Source organism: Pteropus vampyrus, unplaced genomic scaffold (genome assembly GCF_000151845.1).
Source record: "Pteropus vampyrus isolate Shadow unplaced genomic scaffold, Pvam_2.0 Scaffold207, whole genome shotgun sequence".
NCBI classification, from domain to species: Eukaryota; Metazoa; Chordata; class Mammalia; order Chiroptera; family Pteropodidae; genus Pteropus; species Pteropus vampyrus.
Genome location: NW_011888988.1, coordinates 2,108,710 through 2,129,504, shown reverse-complemented (window position 1 = coordinate 2,129,504; position 20,795 = coordinate 2,108,710). Strand labels below are relative to the sequence as shown.

The 20,795-nt window shown below is 34.2% G+C and overlaps 1 protein-coding gene across 4 annotated transcripts in view; it reads right to left on the bottom strand.

Moving 5' to 3' along the window:
* SYT14 (synaptotagmin 14) overlaps positions 1 to 20,795 on the bottom strand; it is a 169,962-nt gene that overhangs the window by 31,617 nt on the left and 117,550 nt on the right. For all 4 annotated transcript variants that reach the window (XM_011372455.1, XM_011372456.1, XM_023537969.1 and 1 more), the window contains one exon: positions 16,683 to 17,132. In XM_011372455.1, the coding sequence (XP_011370757.1) occupies positions 16,683 to 17,132 (450 nt within the window). The remainder of the gene's footprint in view (positions 1 to 16,682; positions 17,133 to 20,795) is intronic.

Sequence of the window (20,795 nt, the reverse complement as noted above, 5' to 3'; positions counted from 1 at the left end):
CTAGCTACGTGAGTTATTTCACCTGTTATTACTGCTGTTTTTGTATATATCCTCATAGAGCATTCAAAGCAGTTCCTAGGAAATGAAATGTTAACAGCTAGAGATACAGTTTTGCTTATTTCACTCTATCGTGATGTGTATTATTCTGGAACGAATTTTTAAACACTATTTTTGTTCCCTATCTATGCCATTTTCGTGTGAAATTCAAGACAGCCCAGTTGGGACTACATTCTGAAGATGGCCTCGACGACTGCTAACGGGCCACTTGGCATATTTTCCAAAATTTGTGCTCCTGAAAGACCAGCGAGGCCCAGGAAATGCTGAATTTGTCAATTTCTGAATAAATTTAGTTCTAATGTCTTGGTGCTATATAAACTTTAAATAAACTGAACCCAAAGAAAATCTAACCCGTAAGAGTCTAGGTTACATATAATGAATATTTTTTGGTTAAAACATTTTTCTTATAGCCATAATAACTTTAATCCCCCCTTTAAATTATTTTTTTTTCCTGATCTTGAAATACGTCAAGTTTCTAATGAATAAAGAAAATAATTTTAACATTTTATACTATATCTGAAAATAAAGTTTTGAAAGAAGCCAAAGGCAATGAAACTTAACACTAACTAGTCTGCATACCATTTCTTCCTATTAAGGCCTATTTTAAAATAATTTATAAAAATTCCAGTTCTCATTAAAAATATTTTAAAGAAAAATATTTGTATTAGAGGTGGTTTTTGAATAGTTTAGTTGGTTGTAATTTGAACAGATAGTTTTGGAAAAATATTTTATACTACTAATTAGTTTTGAGTTTTCTGAATGATATAGTGTTTCATATTAAATCTTATAGTCAGATGCAACAGATGTTTCAGAACTTGGCCATGATTCATTTTAGCCCTATGGCTATCCAGAAAATAACAGTGATGAGTAAGATGTGGAGATAAGATAGATGCTATAGTGCAATGACAATCAATGCTGTTCAGGTATTAATCTCTTGTAGAGCTTTTTAAAGATAGAGATACTCTAGCCTCAATTCTTCAAGTTTTTGATTCAACAGGTCTAACTGGGAACCTGTTTACTTTTATTTTTAAGAACTCCTTAAGTCATACTGGTGTAAGCAGGATTGAGAATCATCATTTTCAGGATTTAGCTCATAGCCAATTAAGCATATGAGAAAGACACTAATTTCATGAAACACAGAACTCAAGATTCCTAAAGTGATGTGCAGAAAAGTATGCCTGATTGTGAGGTAGTCTCAAACTGATTAAAATTGGATTTCACCCATGGTATGTCTAATTACTAAAGTTGTAAATTTTATTTTAAAAAATTTAAATAAACATTATATTGATGTTAGCTGGTTACCTCCCCAGCATCGATCCACCATTTCCTTCCAGTAGTGAATGCACTCCTTCCTTTCCGTCTCTTAGCTTATGTGGTTTGGGAGATGACCCACTGCCCAGCTTAAGTTAATCAGTACAGCCCATCTCTGTAGCCACAGTGACTGATTCCGGGAGGGGCATGTAACCTAGTGAGGCACACAAAGTTTGAAGAGAGCCACTGTGTGGAACCTTGGTTATGAAGTAGAACCTTGATTATAAACAAGTAGAGAGAGAGAATCTAGGACGTTAGAGATATTGAGTCGCTGGATCAAGCCGTGCCTGAAGACAGGCCTACTCTCTGGATCTTCCATATCGTTCAAGCTGTTTTGGGTTGGTCTGCATTCAATTGAGACTAATAGAATCTTAACTGATGCAACTATTTACTCCATGTAATCTCTATCTTTTCATGGGTAATTTCAGTTATTTAAATGAGGGTGTGGGATTATCTAAAAAGGAAACTTCATATTTTTACTATCATTTCATGGACATTTTATAATTCTACCCTCTCCCTCTTATGTTTTTAATGTCCAAAGAATATACATTGCTAAATATTTGAAAAGGAAACCAAAGATAATAAAAGATGAAAAGATCTGATGAAATATAGAAAACAGACGAAAACTTTATCATCTTTCTCATTTTAAACATTCGAATCGCTGTTTTGAGAATGCCATTCACTAAGAACATAACACCATCAAATGCCTCTACTTTTATATATGTAACCAACACAATTTAGCAAACTGTTAAATTGATCTGAGCTGTGAGATTTTAGGATTGTTAATGAGTTAACATACTTCAGGATACAGTCTAGGGTTCAGAATCATAAAAGCTACAGAAGGAAATAACACCCAAGAAATGTAACAGTTCCAAAACAAAATTTAAAAAGAAATGGTACACAGCAGCAAAGAGGGAATCCAACACTCTTCATGAAATTGTTTTGGTTATATTCTCAGCAGGATAGCAGTGTTGATTATAAAAAAGCAATTTTAGTTTTCATTTCTGGATCTATTTTACATTGTACTTTTTTCTCTAAAAATCACAATCTTGACATTTTAGAGATTCTGAACTTTTTATATCTAATAAAAACAAATTACATGGGAGTAAAGACATATTCATAGTTTCAAGTTGGTCCGATCACCATTCCTAGACAAATTCAATCCTCTTTTAGGTCAAATTTAGTCATATAACGTGTAATGATAAACTACAGAATAGCACAGAGTATGGAGACAGATGGATTTAAATCTCTACTCTGTTACTTACTAGGTGTGTGATCCTGGGCAGTTCAGCTAACCTTTCTGTGCCTGCTTTCTCAGCTATGAATTAAGGCTAAACATCTATTAACAGAAGTAATTGTGAGGATTAAATGGGTTAATATACATCAAGTGCTAAAAATTGTACCCAACACAAGGAAGTACTATTATAACAGAAGAAAGTAAATGAATGTTGCTTTTTTCCCCTCTTTTACTGATGAAATTATTCTCAGAAATTACATGTTACAAATAATCTTAGCTAGAATCAAATCCTGGTTATAACTGACAGTGGCCTTGTATAGCATGGACTGCCTAGATCGACATTTAAAAATCTGAAAAATCTCAGATCTTATTCCAGTGCTAACACTAATCCTTTACTGTGAACTGTGTCAGTCAGGGTTCAGCGAAGGAAACAGAAATCACTTCAGGTAGAAGAGATTTAATTCAGAAATTAGATGCTTACAAATATGTTGGAAGAGCTGTAAGAGCAGGGGCTAGGCTGGGTCTGCAGGAATGACTCTTTGAACACTGAAAACTGACCCACCAAAGGAGCTACTACATTTACTAGGAGGTTGGGGGGTTCTTAAATTATTGGGTTGAAAACAATTATTTTAGTTCAATCAAGGGATCGGGAAGTCATCATTGCCATTGCAATTACCTCTTGGCATCCATGAAGCCGGAAACTAGCGATTAGAATGTTGCCGGAGGGGGAAAAACATCTTTCCTTGAACTTGCCTGCCCTGAAACAGAAGGAAGATGGCTTCTGCTTCACTTTTCACCTTGCAAATCATGCATGAATGCATTTAATTGGTAGAACTTGATTAACATTCAGAACTCTAGGGAATTTGGGAAAGGTACTCCTCTGAAGTACAGAAAAGAAACTAGAAGGGTTTGGGAATACTTACAGATTGCCAAGTCATACACTGCTGGTGGGACTGCAAACTGGTACAGCCACTTTGGAAAATAGTATGGAAGTTCCTCAAAAAACTAAGAATTGATTTACCATATGATCCAGCAATACCTCTACTGGGTATTTACCCCAAAGACTTGAACACCCATATCTGAAAAGATATTTGCACACCAATGTTCATAGCAGCATTATTCACAGTGGCCAGGACATGGAAGCAACCAAAGTGTCCTACAATAGATGATTGGCTAAAGAAGCTGTGGTACATATATGCAATGGAATATTACTCAGCCATAAGAAAAGATGAAATACTGCCATTTGCGACAACGTGGATGGATCTCAAGATAATCATGCTAAGCAAAATAAGCCAGACAGAAAAAGTTAAAAATCACATGATATCACTTATATGTGGCATATAAATCTAAAAGCAACAAATGAACAGGACAAACAAACAGAGACTCAGGGATATAGACAATGGACTAGTGGTTACCAGAGGGTAGGGGGTAGGGGAAGAAGGGAGAAGTAGACCGTTAAAGCGGGTCAAATATAAGGGGACGGGGGAGGATGAGGTGGGTAAAGGGGATCGAATATATGGTAGCTCAAGGAAACTGGACTTTGGGTGGTAAACACAGATGTCAAATTATAATGTATGCCTTAAAATTATATAATTGTATTAACCAATGTTACCCCAATAAACTTAATTTTAAAAATTAATAAAATTAAAAAAATAAAAACACTAAAGAAAAAAAAAGATTGCCATGTCATTAAATGTAACACAGTGAATTTGGGATAGTCACTAAAGGTCATTTTTGTCATCTGTAAAATGAGGATAATAAGTATACCTAATAGGGTTGTGATGAGGATTTAAGGAGAAAAAAACATATAAAACACTTTTTATAGTGAAATAACTGTACCTTTGCAATTTTGAAGCCTTAGCGTCACTGTCTTCTGGCATCTAGCTTTCTAGTTGAGAATTCTGAGGCCATTCTGATCTTCATTTATTTTTACGTTACCAGGGAACTTTTAGGATCTTCTTTTTACCCTTGGTATTCTGAAATTTCACAACCATGTGTCTAAGTCTGGCCTTTTTCATTTATTGTTCAGGTCCTTTCTATGAAGACTCAAGCCCTTTAGCTTTGGCAATTTTTTTTTGTATTTTAATACAACTCCCTTCCCCCTGTTTTCTTTATGAATCACTTCTTAGTCATATGTCAAATCCTCCTAGGTTTTCTAAGTGTCTCATCTTTTTTTGGTCTTTATTTTTCTATTTCTGGAGATTTTTCTCATTTCTATCTTTTAACTAAGGGGTTAGCAAACTTTTTCTGTAAAGGGCCAGATAGTAAATATTTTTGGCTTCATGAGATATATGATCTCACTCATCACAACTCACTCTGCTGCTGTAGTACAAAAGCTGCCATAGACAACATGTGAACAAATGGAGATGGCTGTGTTTTAATAAAACTTTATTTACAAAAACAGGTGGCAAGCTGGATTTGGCCCATGGGTCATAATTTGCCAATCCCTGCTCTGACACTTCTATTACATGCTTTATTTTGGTAACCATATTTGTAATTTATAAAAGCCCTTCCTTCTATGATTATTCCTTTTTCAGAGAATTTGCTCTTTAAGAAGAAATGTATATAGAATCTTATCATATATATTCTATATGATAAGTAACTAATTAGAATTAATTTTTAATTTTATTCTCATCTCTGCTTTATATACTCTTTCTGGAGAGTAAATTTTTTTGTTTGCTTATCCTGGGTTTTATCTCCTCTTGGAAGTTTCCCATTAGTGTCTCCTGAGCCATGACTGCCTGTTCATACTTAACAATGTATCACTGAAAAGTGATCCAAAACCATACACTGAAACAGTGTTTGTTCACTGATTAGCATAAATGTGATTACATGGGGACCAGGCAATTTCCTTGGAGAACCCTAAATATTGGTATGAGGTGGTTTTCCTTCAGAATTACTGAGTTTTTCCGGAGAAGAAACCTGTATTTACTGGCCAAGGTCTAGTTACAAGCCTGCCACTATTCTTCATGCTAGACGGATATACGACAGCTAGACTTTTAGAGACTCTCACTTTTAACCCCAACTCATGCTGTCCTCCACGGGACCTGGAAGTATGTATGGTCCCGCAGGTCAGAACAGTTCTCTCCTTTTTCTGCGTGCACTTTTATTAGCTTTCCTCCATTCTGCTGAATCAGGTGCCACCGTCCGTCCACGCTGTCTTCCAGAAACGGATCTCTCACATCTGCTAATGCCCTCATTCCAGTTCCCCTTGACCTTGTGGGTATACACGTATGTATTTATTTTTATAAACTATGATATTATCACTTTAGTGGAGGTTACAAAAAGAAGAGGAAATAAATGCATGTGGTTAATCCACTATCTTTAATTGTAAGGATAAACAAATCATTCCTTGCATTTTCTACTGGTAGTGCCAGTTCAGGCAAACCTGTTTAATCTACACTAAGACTTGTCATATATCTAAGTTTTTAAAGTTCAATATTTTTATAAATTAAGAACCTGGATTGTGAAATTGTGATCCCTGGACAAGGCTAAATATTTAGAAAAGACTTTGCTATGCAAATTTATGACTTAAATATGATTTAAAAGAGAATGCTTCAAGAGAGCAAATTTTTACACTATCAAAACAAAACTTTACTTACAAACTACTGCTATGCAAATTATAAATAGTGTTAATCTACAGATATTAGTCTTAGCTGATTCTCTGTATGGAATCATCTTCACGATTATTCACTGCCCCTCACTGTTGACATCACATGACTTGCTTTAGACCACAAGTCAGCAAACTACACACTCAAACTGCATGCTACTTGTGGCCTGTTTTTTTAGAACAGCTAAGAATGGTTTTATATTGGTGGTGGGGGGGAGGTACTAAAACAGGAAAAAAAAAAGGAATATGCGATAGAGATCATATTTGGCCTGCAAAGCCCTTCCCCTCAAAAAAATCAACTCTCACACTATATAGAAAAAGTTTGCCAACCTCTGCTTGAAATGTCAGTGGAAGTGGCACATGTCAATTTTGGACTGAAACTGTAAGAGACAAGGATCAGTTTGCTACATCCTCTGTCTGACAACCAGCAAAGTTTCAGAAAGAACCTCCGCTATCAGTTTGAATCCCAGAGAGAAGACAACATGGAAGAGACACACAGTGGACATGCAGCACAAGTAAAAAGAAATCTTTGTTGTTTTTAAGCCATTAAAAGTTTCAAGGCTGTTATCTCAGAATAACCTAGCTTAAGCTGCCTGATACACTTTGCTAACATGAGTTACTCTCTATTCCTGAAAATAATAATAAAACTACACTACCTTAATAGTTTCAAGTATACAGTACATACGGTACATTGGTTAGGTATTTATAACCAATGTACTGTATACTTGAAACTAATAAAAGAATATTTATAATTCAGACTTCTTAATATTACTCAAAATATATTTCTATAAAGTTAAATTTTAAAATCATTCAAGGCCTGAATTATATTTAGTTCCTGAAAAAAGTTATTTTACTAGCTGCCTGTATTGCTGGAATAAACACTTTTTGTACTGTTGGATTAAATGCTTTTGCTCTCTTTTCCAGATTGCTATGTTCTTTAGATTTTGAAACTTGAAAATCACATCATAGTAATTATTACTTATGGAGTAGCACCTAAGATTACTTTAGAACACTAAATTTATTCACACATGAATAAGACCAAATAAACATTAGTTAATATTTACCAAGTTCCTATTCTGTGCCAGAGAGATTCCAAATTGTTTACATAGATTATCTCCTTTAACCTTCACAAAAATTTTATGAGGCAGCTATTATTGTTTCATCCCCTTCTACAAATGAAGAAAATGAACAGAGAAGTTGATTATATACCCAAGAACAAACAGTTAAGAAGAAGCAGGAAACCAAGATGTGAAAGCAGGGACTGTAAATATTCCCAACCTCAATGCTACACCAATGCTCCCAAACGCAAATATAAACTTGGTCGTGAAAGTCTAACACTTTCAGCATTAAAATTGTAGTTTCCATTATCTAGTAATTACTTAATCTTTTATGACAAATCACAAGTGAGTTGGTATAAAGAAACCATTTTTATAGCTTGAACGCAACTTTAAGGAACAATATCAGCTTTCATTTCAAGAAAGAATACACCCCCCAAATAAATTGCTTGATATGAAAAATGTACTTATACTATATGCTGTTCTCCGTGAACTAAATGGTATCTTGTTCCTTTAAAAATGAGCCAAATTAAAGTTGTAGTTCACTTTAAGTTTTATTGTAGAATACTGAGATATATAACTTTTGATTGTTATATAATTTTATTTTGACATTAGATAATTAAAAATCTATGTGCATCACTTACTAAGTCTCAGTTTCTATAAGCTGTTCTAGCTTTTTCTACTAGAAAAAATACAATTAGTACCATTCTAAGCATCAGTTGCCCCAGTGACAGATTATAAAAAGAACGTTGTAAATAGATAAGATTATAAACAGGTAAGCCTATGTAAACAATTCTATGAGGTAAAGGAAAGACAAAAATCATTATGTTTTTTAAGACTAGAGAATATCTTTATACTATAAAACAATAAATTATGGTAGAATAATTCAAATTAAATTAAGGATACCTATTTTTATTCGGGTAACAATATTTCTATTCTACAAAGATTTTCACATACCTTATTGCATTTAATCATCATGACCTTGTGAAGTACAGTAAGTCCTCACTTTTAACAATGTTGATAGATTCTGAGACTTTAAGCCAAACAACATATAACAAAACTGATTTTACCATAGGTTAATTGATATAAACAAGAGTTAAGTTTCTAGAGTATCTCATCAATGTCATAACAAAATGATGCTAAATGAAACGGACCTGATGTCCTCAGGCCAGGTAGCATTACTACCCCAATTGCTAAGAAGTGTACTATGGAGAATTAGCCTTTTCAGCAAAACATCTCTGCACGCTCAACACCTAAAAATGTATTTTGCTAAGACGGGAGCTCCTGGGAGTGAATGAGCACACTTGCAGGGCTATGCTCATTTTCGGTGACAGAAATCACTTAACTCTACCCGCTTAACATAAACAGCATCAGGAATTCATATCAAGGGTTATCATGTACACTCGTTTTATGACCAGAATTATTCTTTGCTTTGAATAGAGTAAAATAAAGTGTAACTTTCAAATAGATATTTTTTCTGCTCATTACATGTCTCTACAGCATCCACAGAACAAATGTGAAGATAAGACTAAAACCTCACTAATAAAAGATTTCCTTCAACTTTAATCTTTAAAACATTAAGTTCCTTTGTACTAGGCTTGTCATTGTTTTTACAGATATATCTTACCTATTTACAATGTTCTGTTTTCAGTATTTCCTAAGCTCACAGTCTACCATAAGAACACAGTGTGTCATGTGTAAAACTCTGTCTTTTCTAAATTTCAAGTTATCTAAAGAAAAAAACATTTTTGTAATGAGTATTTATCGGTTCTCTTCAAATTCTCACTGCATGTCTAAATAGGCGTTACTCTGAAAAAGTAACATTAAACTCTGCCAATCTCAAAATATATGTCATGGCAGATATTATTAATTCAGGGGAAAAGAGTATAAGCAATATCATTTCTGTTGGTTGGTTTATAAAAACATATTCTGATAAAATACATTTTCGTATCTACCATTTTTCAAAACTAGTACTACTTTAATAATTCTTCAGTGAAGAACCTATTTTAAATTATCTTTCAAGACTTTAAATGTGAAAATCCCTGCTATTTAACATAAACATGATGGGAAAAAATGACAAGAAAAAATAAAATGTTGTTTCTCTTTGTTATTTCTCTTATTGTAAAGGGTAGACCTCAAGAACAACCTCATTCAATGTTATTGTTCATTAATTATCATCCACCCACCAAATGGTAAGATAACAAATAAGAAGCACAGTGGATACAACTATTTTATTATTATTGTGAAACAATCCAGAAGATAATTGCTCATGGTAATGTAATAAAGTGCTTCTTTAAAGTAAAAAAAAGTATAATTTCACAGCTGTTTGTAATAATGAAGGCATGTATTCAGGATGTTCACCATTTAGATCTTCCAAGGAACAACTTTTAAATAGTAGTCAATATTTAGAATTGAATGTTATGTATCCCCCTACGATGTTTCTGTAAAAACCCTATTTTACCCGCTCTTGCTCTATTTGATACATTTTAGAGTGTCCTTAATTATAGAATAGGCTGCTCACTTGGACCTGAATTTACCTGTCATAATCTTGACTCCAGTCTAAAATGATCAAATAGTACTTTCTGTAAAGTTTGTGTTCATCTGTCTTGTTAGTATTATAACCAACTTAAATCAGTATCTTGGAAAAGTTAACTGCATAAAATAAAATATAGCAGAAGAGAAAAATAATACCTGTACTTTAAGCTTATTCTTTAATTTTCTGGTTTATTTTTGAAAAAGTAATACACACAAAACAAGAATGAGGTGTACAGTGGTCCTTGGTGGCCTACAGTTTAAGTGGCTGCGTAGCTGAACTAAATGAATCCTGGTAGGGTCCTTGATGTTTTCTAGTCCATACACTAAATATTAAAAAAAAGTTTTAATCGCAAAAACTTAACTTTTCTCATTTTTCCTGCATTTTCAAAATTTTTCAGACTTAACATTTCAAGTTGACTTCTTTTTATCTTGTGAACTAAGAATCTAATTCAAACAAAAACTTCCTTTTATGCTAATTTAGCTTCTCCCTTTCACTGATTTATCTGATAATAAGTCTTGTGAGACTAGTTTTTCCTCTCTACTAATAACATATACTCACTTAATTTCTCTTTGAATAACTGTCTCTAAACAGGTCTATAACTAGTTTTACACTAACACGAGCCATGACTCATATTACTGCTGTCATCTAGGGACCTAAATTGCACACGTGTAGCTGTCTCCTTCATGTAATTTTTAACTGTGATCATTAGTTTATCAAGAAGTATTTATTTTAAATTGCTTTATGATGAAGTGTAATCTACATTTAGAAAATGTGGATTTTTATTGATAATGGTAGTATGTTAATTTCAATGAATCCTGAAATAGGTGAAGCTAAGTTTTTAAAGGCATTTGCAAGCAACAAGCCTAAAGTATGACTTTTAGAGGGATGTATGTTTCAATTATAGATGTAAACAATAACTTACCTCTCTTAAAAATAAAATAGTACAAATATCAAACTAAATTCATTCAATCTATTAACATAAAGATAGGATATTTTTGAGATACAGGGACTTTAGAAATTAAAGGCTGAAATTACAAGTAACTAAAAGATCAGTAAGTTTTGAAGAACTTGCTCATTTTTCAGAGGCTGTGGCATTATAGTCTTGAATGAGAAATTATATAAGCATATATGTCCCTAATTAATCAATTATTATTTAAAAATAAAATGATTCCTGATGGGTTCCTATTCAGTTACCTTGAGATGCATACTACTTGATTCTTGGTCATAAAAGATTCCTATTAGGGCTATTTTAAAGATACTGGTATCTATCACATAATGATGTTATGTGAAACTTAGAATTTAAAATGAAAACCAAAACAATATTTCATAAAGATCTATGCACCCCTATGTTCATGGCAGCACAATTTACAACAGCCAAGCTATGGAAGCGACCTAAATGGCCATCAACAGACGACTGGATAAAGAAGTTGGGGTTCATATATACAATAGAATATTACTTGGCCATTAAAAAAATGAAATCCTACCATTCGCAGTGACATGGATGGAACTGAGGTTATTATGCTGAGTGAAATAAGTCAGACAGAGAAAGATAAATACCATATGATTTCACTTACATGCGGAATCTAAGGAACAAAAAGAACAAACTAATCAAAAACAGATTCACAAATATAGAAGGCAATCTGGGGATGGCCACAGGGGAGAGATGTTGGGGGGTTGGGAGAATGGGGTGAAGGGTTAAATAAGTACAAATTAGTAGTTAATAGATGGTCATGGGGATGGGGAGCACAGCAAAGGGAATGCAGTTAGCATTAATGTAACGGCTAGGTGGAGAGCCAGAGGAGAGAAAGAGCAATTAGGGGGATCATTTTATGAATTATATAAATGTCTAACCAATGTACTGTATACTTGAAACTAATAAAATTTTTAAAAATGCAAAAAGAAACTGGTGAAAAAAAATTTTAAATGATCAAGTTTATCTGAACATGTTGATGAATCAATTTAACAAGTGTTCACTGAACATCTATGTTCTAGGTTCTATGAAAAATACCATATAAGTAAAACATACAGTCGCTATTCTCGAAGTGTTTAAAATCTAGAAGGAAGACATAAAACAAGTTTGACAGAAAGAATAAAAAGACTAGCTGCAAAAACAAGCACAAGAAGCAATAACTCAGAAATAACATGTATCGTATTCCATGCACTCACTCAATCATCTACCCATCCAACATGTATACAGCAATTATCAGTACTAAAAATTTGGTATACAAAGATAGATAAGATCAACTAATTTAAGTTATATTAGAAATAATCAAACAAATTTCTATAAAGGTGGGATTTAAATCAGATTTAAATGAAATCTGAGATTCTAATAGACTCAAATTATGATTGGTATTGACATCTGGATGTCCATTCTCACCACTATATTCAATACAGTATAGGAAGTCCTAGCCACAGTAATCAAATAAGAAATAAAAGGCATCCAAATTAAAAAGGAAGAAGTAAAAATGTCACTATTTGCAGATGACATACTATATATAGAAAACCCTAAAGAATCCACCAAAAATTAATAAAAGAATTCAGCAAAGTAGCAGTATACAAAATTAATATAAAGAAATCCGTCAAGTTCCAATATACTAATAACAATCAGAAGGAGCAATTAAGAAAACAATCCCATTTACAACTCCATCAAAAAGAATAAAATACCTAGAAAAAAATTTAATCAAGAAGGTGAAAGAAAGACTGTACTCTGAAAACTATGACACTGAAAAAGAAACTGAAGAGGACACGAATAAATAAAAGGAGTATACCATGTTCATGGATTGAAAGGATTAATATTGTTAAAATGACCACAATACCTAAAGCAATCTGCAGATTCAATGTGATCCCTATCAAAATACCAATGACATTTTGGTATCATGTGAATGAAGGCCAATTCCTGATACTGGTCATTTCTTTTACTTTAATGTTTATTCTGTTGTCTGTACTTCTTCACTAAGACAAACTTCCACTACTCTCCTCCTTTTCAGAATCTTTTCAATATGCTTTCTGGTACTCCTGATCTATGATAAACTCCAGAACTTTAGTTTCTTTTCAAAACCCCTAACATCTTGCTTTTGTTGAAACCCAATTCTTCCCTGAAGATACATCATCCTCTGTAGACTTTTCCTCCTGATTATTCCTTCATATCTGAAAAGCTTCAGGGTCAGGAAACAAAGTTCTCTGCTGTTTTTTCTAAAGTTGTTCCTCTAAAATTGTGGGGGGAAAAAATGACTTTTTTCTTTTAAGGCTCATATTATCCTGTCCTCATAGACATTCTGTCTTGAACATTTCATCTGCATTCCCTGAACATTTCTTCTTCCTTCTTTGAGAATAATGACTTTGATTCAATTTTCCTTTATATTTCAATTTCTGCTACCGTCTTGTGTGGTTTCAGTGTCCATGTGGATAATCCATCCAAGAACCTGGCTTCTCTTGACCAACTTATCTACCTCCAGTGATTTTTACCTTTATTCTATCTCAGATGTCCATTCTTACCATCACTCTGGACCCTGGTCATCAAATCACATTAGGTGAAAACATTCTCCTTTCTAACCACAGTCCCCATCTTTCCACATTTCTTGCTCAACTACTCCTCTCATAGTTGTTCTTTGATATCCTTGGGCATTCAGTCTACTAACCTTTCTTCTTCCTCCTATCAGTCCATTTCCAGCTTCGCTTCTCTCTTTATTCCACTTAGATTTCATGGTTCACAATTTAAATAAACACCTTGAAACTATTTGTGCTTCTCTGTTCATGCCAGACACATCAATTCATATCTTTCTTCAAGTAACTCTCCTATATCTTACACTCCATCTTTTTGTTACATCATTTACATTAGTATTTAAGCATGCCTAAGTCTCTCTTAATTTCAAAAACATCTTTCCTGAATCCCCACTTTCCAAATACTGTCCCCCCTCTCTTCCTATTTTCACAGCCAAACTTGGTGGGAAAGTTGTCTACATGATTGCCACTCTATTTCAGATTCTGGCCTCTCTACCCCACTTAAACTAGTCCCTCCAAGGCTCCCCATTACCTCCATATCCTAAATGCAAGGGGTAGTTCTCACTACTCAGATTATTGACCCTTTGGCGGCACTTAACAAAGCTGATTATACCTTCCACCATAACTTCATTCTTGGCTTTTGTGCCATTTTACTACCTCTTTCTTCCTACCTTATTTCTCCTTTTTCCAACCTTTCAATCTAGGAGTTCCTGAGGACCTTCTCTTCTCACTCCTGAGCCAATTCCATCCACTCCCATGTCTACTTCCCATAACTCTGTGTTCACATACAACTATAAAATGGAATTGAATTTAATGAAATATAGACATCTCAGAACATATTAAGTACATGCTATCATTAGAACTTAAGAAAACTTAAGTTTTCCACTAGGCCTCGTCCTTCCTCTCATCCCTTTGCTTACCCTCTAGCTAGAAACACATCTGTTTATTCATCCTCGCCACAATGACCAGGGGCCAAATCCCCTCACCCTTTCTGACTCTTTATTTTTTCTTTAAACTAAGAAATGATTATCATAAATGATACAAATAATACAGAAGTAAACAAATATATAAGCAAAAAAATCACCTTAAACTTTACCATCCATAAATTGTTATTAGATAAACATTTTGCAGATATTCTATAAATATATACAGAAATAGGAATAGAAATATTTTTATAAAAAATGGGATCAAACCAGTTCTTTATTTAAAACCATTTTACTTTATATAAATTTAATAGAAGAAAATGAAATAAAATAATTGAACTTTATGTAAATATTTCTTCTTCACAGAGATTATTTTCTAAATAAATGATGTTTTTCTAAGTTAATACATCTATGCTAAGAGAACAGTTATGAAGAGGAATAAAAGGGGAATAATTAGGTTGCAAACAGAGAATACCTGCAGATTTGATTTGCATGTGTGTATAGTTCTATAAGGGTATTTACTGAAAACTTCATGAATTGGTAAAGAATATCCCACCAAGATGAAAGCAGACTTACAGAGTTTTATCTGACTATATGAGTATGCACCTCAACTAAAGAAGTCATACGCACATATAATATTCAATTTCAATTCCTACTTGTCTAGAGGAGAGGTCAGCAAACATTTTCTGTAAAGGGCTAGATAGTAATACTTTAGGCCCTGTGGGCTATACTAGTTTTCTATTGATGTGTAACAAGTTACCACAAACTTAGTAGGTTTTAAAATACCCATTTATAATCTCATGGTTTCTGTACCTCAGAAGTCTAGGGGGTTTCAACTGGCTTCTCTGCTAAGAATCTCATAAGGCTGAGTTCAAGGGGATGGCTCAGCTGGGCTCTTTCTTATCTGTAGGATCTGGGGAAGACTCTTCTTCCAAGTTCATTCAGGTGTTGGCCAAATTCAGTTTCTTGCAGCCGTAGGACTGAGGTCCCTACGTTCTTGCTGGCAGGTGGTCAGAGCTCTTAGAGACCTCCCTGTCAGCTCCTAGAGGCTGCTCGCAGGTTCTTCTACCACAGGCCTTTCCAGCTCAGCACCAGAGAACTTCACGCTGAATCCCTCTCATGCAGTATATTTATTTTTTCTGCTACCAATCAGCGAAACCTCTTTTCTTTTAAAGGGTTCATGTAATTAGGTTAGGCCCATGCAGATGATATATCACCTTAATGTCAACTGATTAGTAACCTTAATTACATCTTCAAAATCCCTTTGCCCTGTAACAGAACACAGTCACAGGAGTAATACCAGAGAATGAAGTCATGGCCACCAGTCTGTGCCCTGGTCCCCATGGGTCACATTCAACCCACATGTAAAATGTATTCACCCCAGCTCAAGGCTCCTAAAAGTCTCATCCTATTATATTATCAGTTCAAAGTAGAATCTAAATCTCATTACGTTAAAGTCCAAAATCTTATCTAAATCATCTAAATCTGGTGAAGATATAGCTATTGATGTAATTCATTAAGTATAACTCCTGGGAAAAATTCTTCCTACTTATGGACCTACGTAACTAAAGAGACAAGTTGTCTGCCACAAACGCTTCCAACGTTTAAAAATTTTAAGACCAAAAGGTGATAGTAAATACAGTATAACCCCCTCTGGGTTTGTAGGATGATACCAGCCATTACTGAGAAAGTTGATAACTCAGTATAATGTTAAATTTCAGAATAGAAATTTTCAGAAAATGCCTTTCTAAAAAAATGATACTGGCAGTTTATCAGGAGAGAAAAAAGTGTAGGCAATTTTTCAGATGTAAAAAGACAAATTGAATGTTCTGCCATTCTTAATATGGTTTTTAAACTTTCTCGTTATTTGCTCTGAGTGATCACTAGTTAAAACGATATGGTTCTACTGTGAATGAAGCGCCTAAAGAACAAATGCTGCGTGGAATAAGTTCAATGAGATTCTAACCTTGTACTTAGGCTTATACATTTAAAAGCTTAAAAACATGTCCCAGGCAGCAGAACATATTCTATGAGAGCAAATAATTTCTGCAGCATATCAAGGAAGATATAGGGCTAGATAGTCCTTAATATTATTATTACCTTGTTTTAACATGGAAAGAAAACAATAAATTCTATAAGGAGTTCAGATGATGTCATAGTCAAGCATCTAATAAATGTTTAACAAAGGAACAAATGTTTAAGACACTGGGCTAGACTCTGTACAGGATAAAATAAAATACATAAAATAAATCATATAATCTTTAAGGGCCACTATTACAGATGAGAAAAAATTATATCTACCTATCCAGGGCTTAGAAACTTTGTAAAGGTATGATTACTATGTAAAAAATAGACTGAAAAAGTTGTTGGGTTTATGATAGATTTTTTAAAGTAGTGCATATTATATACCATGAACTTAAACTGTATTAAGGCTATTTGATCAGATACTCACAGAATGACTGTAAGAAGGTTCCAATATCACAGGTAATGACATTTTCCCTTGAAGATTCAATTTTGTTAAATAAAAAATCTTTTCCCCCACAATCTTTTCTTTTTTCATGCGATGTACACCATACAGTCTAAACCGAACTGCATAATTTCCAATCATCTCAGATTCGACATGATTAAATTTGAATGTTTCTGTGAAGACGGGGCATGGTCCTCTCTGGATGCTGGTTTTTGCCCTCTGTTTCTTTATGGGAAGAAGAACAAGGTGTACTTGCCATGAGTTGCCACCTGTCCTGTTATATGCTGGGATATCTGTGACAGCTGTCACTGTTACCAGAAGCTTCTGTTCTTGTGAGTCATAGTCAAAAGTCACATCCAGTGTGCCATACTTAGCTTCTGGCTCAGGATCAAAAGGTTTAGGAAGCTGTGAAGATGATCCTTGGGCTGATATGTCCTAAGAAAAGCAAATTTAAATGTTTTCAGTTTTTAACTCTATCATAATGTAGCATGTAAAAAAACACCTGATAATTCTTTAGAAAAATGATGTGAAAACTGTTCTGATTTGTTATCGCAAAGTAAGTAATAATATTAACAGTTAACTACAATCAGAAGCTACTCTAAAGGGCCAGGGTAGTATAAGTGGTAATTTAAACTCAAAAAATTATCATAAAGACACAGAATTTGATGTTCACCATTACAATTTTGAGAAAGTTTGATATGTTTCTATAATTAGAACTGAAAATACACACTTCAAAGTGTATCTCTGTTCTTTCGTAGGAAACTACTAAATTTTACTTTCAACATTATTAACAATGCAACTGACAGTTCAACATTAGCTGGAGAAAAAGAGAACATAAATAAAAGTATTATGCTTTTGAATAAAAAAGGTCCCCTTTTCAAAGTTTGTTTTAAAATGCCTCCATTTGTAATAGAATGTAAACACATTTAGGCTTAAAAATCAATGGAAATGTGAAATATGAGAGTTTAAAACAAAGGCCTTAAAACATTTGCAGCCAAATACTTATTTTCCATAACATATACTACTTAATTTTTAATCAGAATTTAAACTACATATTATTTCTAATACTAATTACTGTTGAAATGGCAGAATACACACTTCAAAGAAGTTTAAGAAAGACCAAAACTGTTCATTTTAATTATGAGATTAAAAGAAATTGTACCCATTTTACCTGTAATTGTGTCTAATTCCTGCCAGTGTAAATATATGGAACATAACAGGAGTTTCAGCTAGTAATGACAGTGCCAAACCCAGGTCTCTGACCCTTCAACTATACCACTTGCTCCTTCAAGTATTTTAATAAATCTTAAATGTTTTTCATTTTACAATGTACACCGATTTTATAGTTTTCTAAATTTTTCTTAACTTTATTTAGTGCCTGCTAATAGTCATGACTCCCAGTCTTCTGTTTTTGCATTTCCCAGAAGACTACCTGAGTTTTAGCCAGAAACACACTGCCTCACAGGAGACTATACTTCAAAAATTTCCTTTAGCTGATATGACTATGAGACTCAGCTCTGGCCAATGGGAGGCAAACAGAAGTTATGCATGAAACATCCAGATCGGGCGTACTCTCTCTCGTGCTGTTCCCACGGAAGAGCAGATACACAGAGGGTGTGTGGGTCAGCATGGACCCTGTGGAATAGAACACAACCCTAGGGGAGGGCAGAGTGAAACAAAAGAAGGAACGGGCCCCAAACGGTATTGTAGAGCAAAGCTACCTACTCACCCTGGACCGTCGTCGTTAGTGGTTTTTAGCCACTGCATTTGACTCCTTGGTATAGCAGCTTAACACGTACACTATTACACCTACTACATGCCAGGCAAGATGCAGCAAAAAAACCCAAAAAGAAACAAGCCTTTGACCTTATAAATCTTACATGTTTACCTCTGGTGACCCACTTGGTAACATGAAAAAAAAAGATGACAAATGAAGAACAATACTTGGGAGAGGGAACAAAGTCTCATACAAGACTTGTTTTTCAATGCAATAAGATTAAACATGATAAATATATCCTTACTCTGTAAAAAAAAAATTTACATTTAGAGAAAAATGTTTTAATGCATGCCACTTCATAATGGTAATTAAAGATGATTAATTACATGGCTTTGATTTTTCAATTAAATATTTTCTAAAATAGAGTCGCAACAGCTAAGATTTTAAGGCAATAAAAATTTTCATAAGGTTTTAGACAGCTATTTCTGAATTTTGTTTTGGTGTCTCCTCAAGTTTTTTCCTGGGCATTCTGACAATTCTTGTGAAACTGAGGGTTAAGAGTGGGACCTTTGGAGATGGATCTAATATTTGTATTCTGCAAACAGGCAATTAGGAAATCATCTTTCCTTTCAAGGTGTCTTAATCAAAGTTTTGAATAATCTTCAGCTGGCAACAGGTCAATACCAGAGTTTCTGAACTCCTTACCATGGAACTCTTCTGAACCCTGGGTGCTCTCCCAGTTCAACAGGGCATGTGGGCAGGCTCTAAGATAGCTACCCTGAATTAAACCAAGAGGAAAGTAAGAATATTGTATCTGATTAATATCTATTAAAGGAAAAGTGAAAAGTGACATAAACTTGAAAAAAACACGAGTGAATTTTATACTAACATAGGCTATCTGCACCCAAATATTTATGTATTGTGCATTTGCTATAGAAGACACAAAACTGAGCAGGGTAGAGGAAACTCATAAGAAGTGTTAATGCAAATAGCAAGTTAGCAGCTTCTGATATATGGGCAAAACTCACAGGCTGTGTTAACTATAGATAATGATCAAGGAAATAAGAGACACAGGCAGAATTCTGAAGATGTGTTAAATATAGACAGTAACTAAGTCACTAACTTGTAAGATATGTTAAAGACAGAATAAATAGAAAATGTGATATAACAAATGAGTATTACCTATGAAAAGGAATAGAAAGCCCAAGACATGATCATGTCATCTCTGGGCTGATAGCTGTCACCCATGTGTTCTATTTAGGAAATGCAGATAAAACCTATGGCTATTTAGAAAGCCAACTGGCAAGTTTTACTGGTGACCAGGTATACTTGCCTCTGCCTTTCTCCCATAAAACAAGTTACATGTTTTTGGCCCTAGGCGCCTGTGCGAATCTCACCTTTCGTTCTCGTTACACCATCATAATTGGGGAATGTTATAGAGCAGAAAGAGTGAGATGGGACATATGGGCATTATGTAAACCAGGATTCATATAGCGTGGTTCTGCCACCTGTACCTACTGGCATCCTACCCTAAGTGTGCTACCCTACCTCATCTTCATCCTCTCACTTTAAATTTGAAATAGATTAAAACGCACACGTATGCACGCACACACACACGTGCACATGCACACAGTGTAATCTGAGCATCTTAATTTGGCCCGGGAGTCCTCTGGGATAGCTTGCCTGGTGGTATACCTGGAAGGTTCCAATGCATCGCAGTAATTTCCCACACAATTATGTCAAGAGGGGCAATACAATGTTAAGAGCACTGATTTTGCAGTCAGGCAGACCTGGGTTTGAATTACAGTTGTACCATTTGAGAATTGCTTATACTTGGGTGAATGGCTTAACAATTTGAATCTTCATGTATTCATTTGTAAAACAGAAACAACAACTTTCTGAAGACGAGGTTGCTAGAATTAAATGAGTTACGTAAAGTTCACAGCAAAATTTCTGTCACAACTGGTGATAGCTATTGTTGTTGTTAATTCCGAGTTCCAGGCTTCACCATTAACTTGCTAACTATCTCCATAGTCTGCAAACCTACCAGACAGCTGCCTCTAACGTGTTCAGATATAGAACACCGAGAAACAGTCTATGTGAAAGATCATGAAATATCGATTTATTAAACTTACAATACCAATGTAGAATTTTCTTCTAAGTTAGATATTATATTATAATACAAGAAATAGTAGAAAAGTAGAAAAACAGGTAAAAAGTGTTTTTAGAATTATGTAAGATAAATTTAAAATTACGGAAATTCTATTCCTAGCGCTCCCTCCATTGTTTAATTTTGGCAGTAAATGAAAATTCACCTCGTAATAAAACTGACACACTACAGTTTTATGAAATACTGTCTGGGACAAAAGTTGTAAAAACTT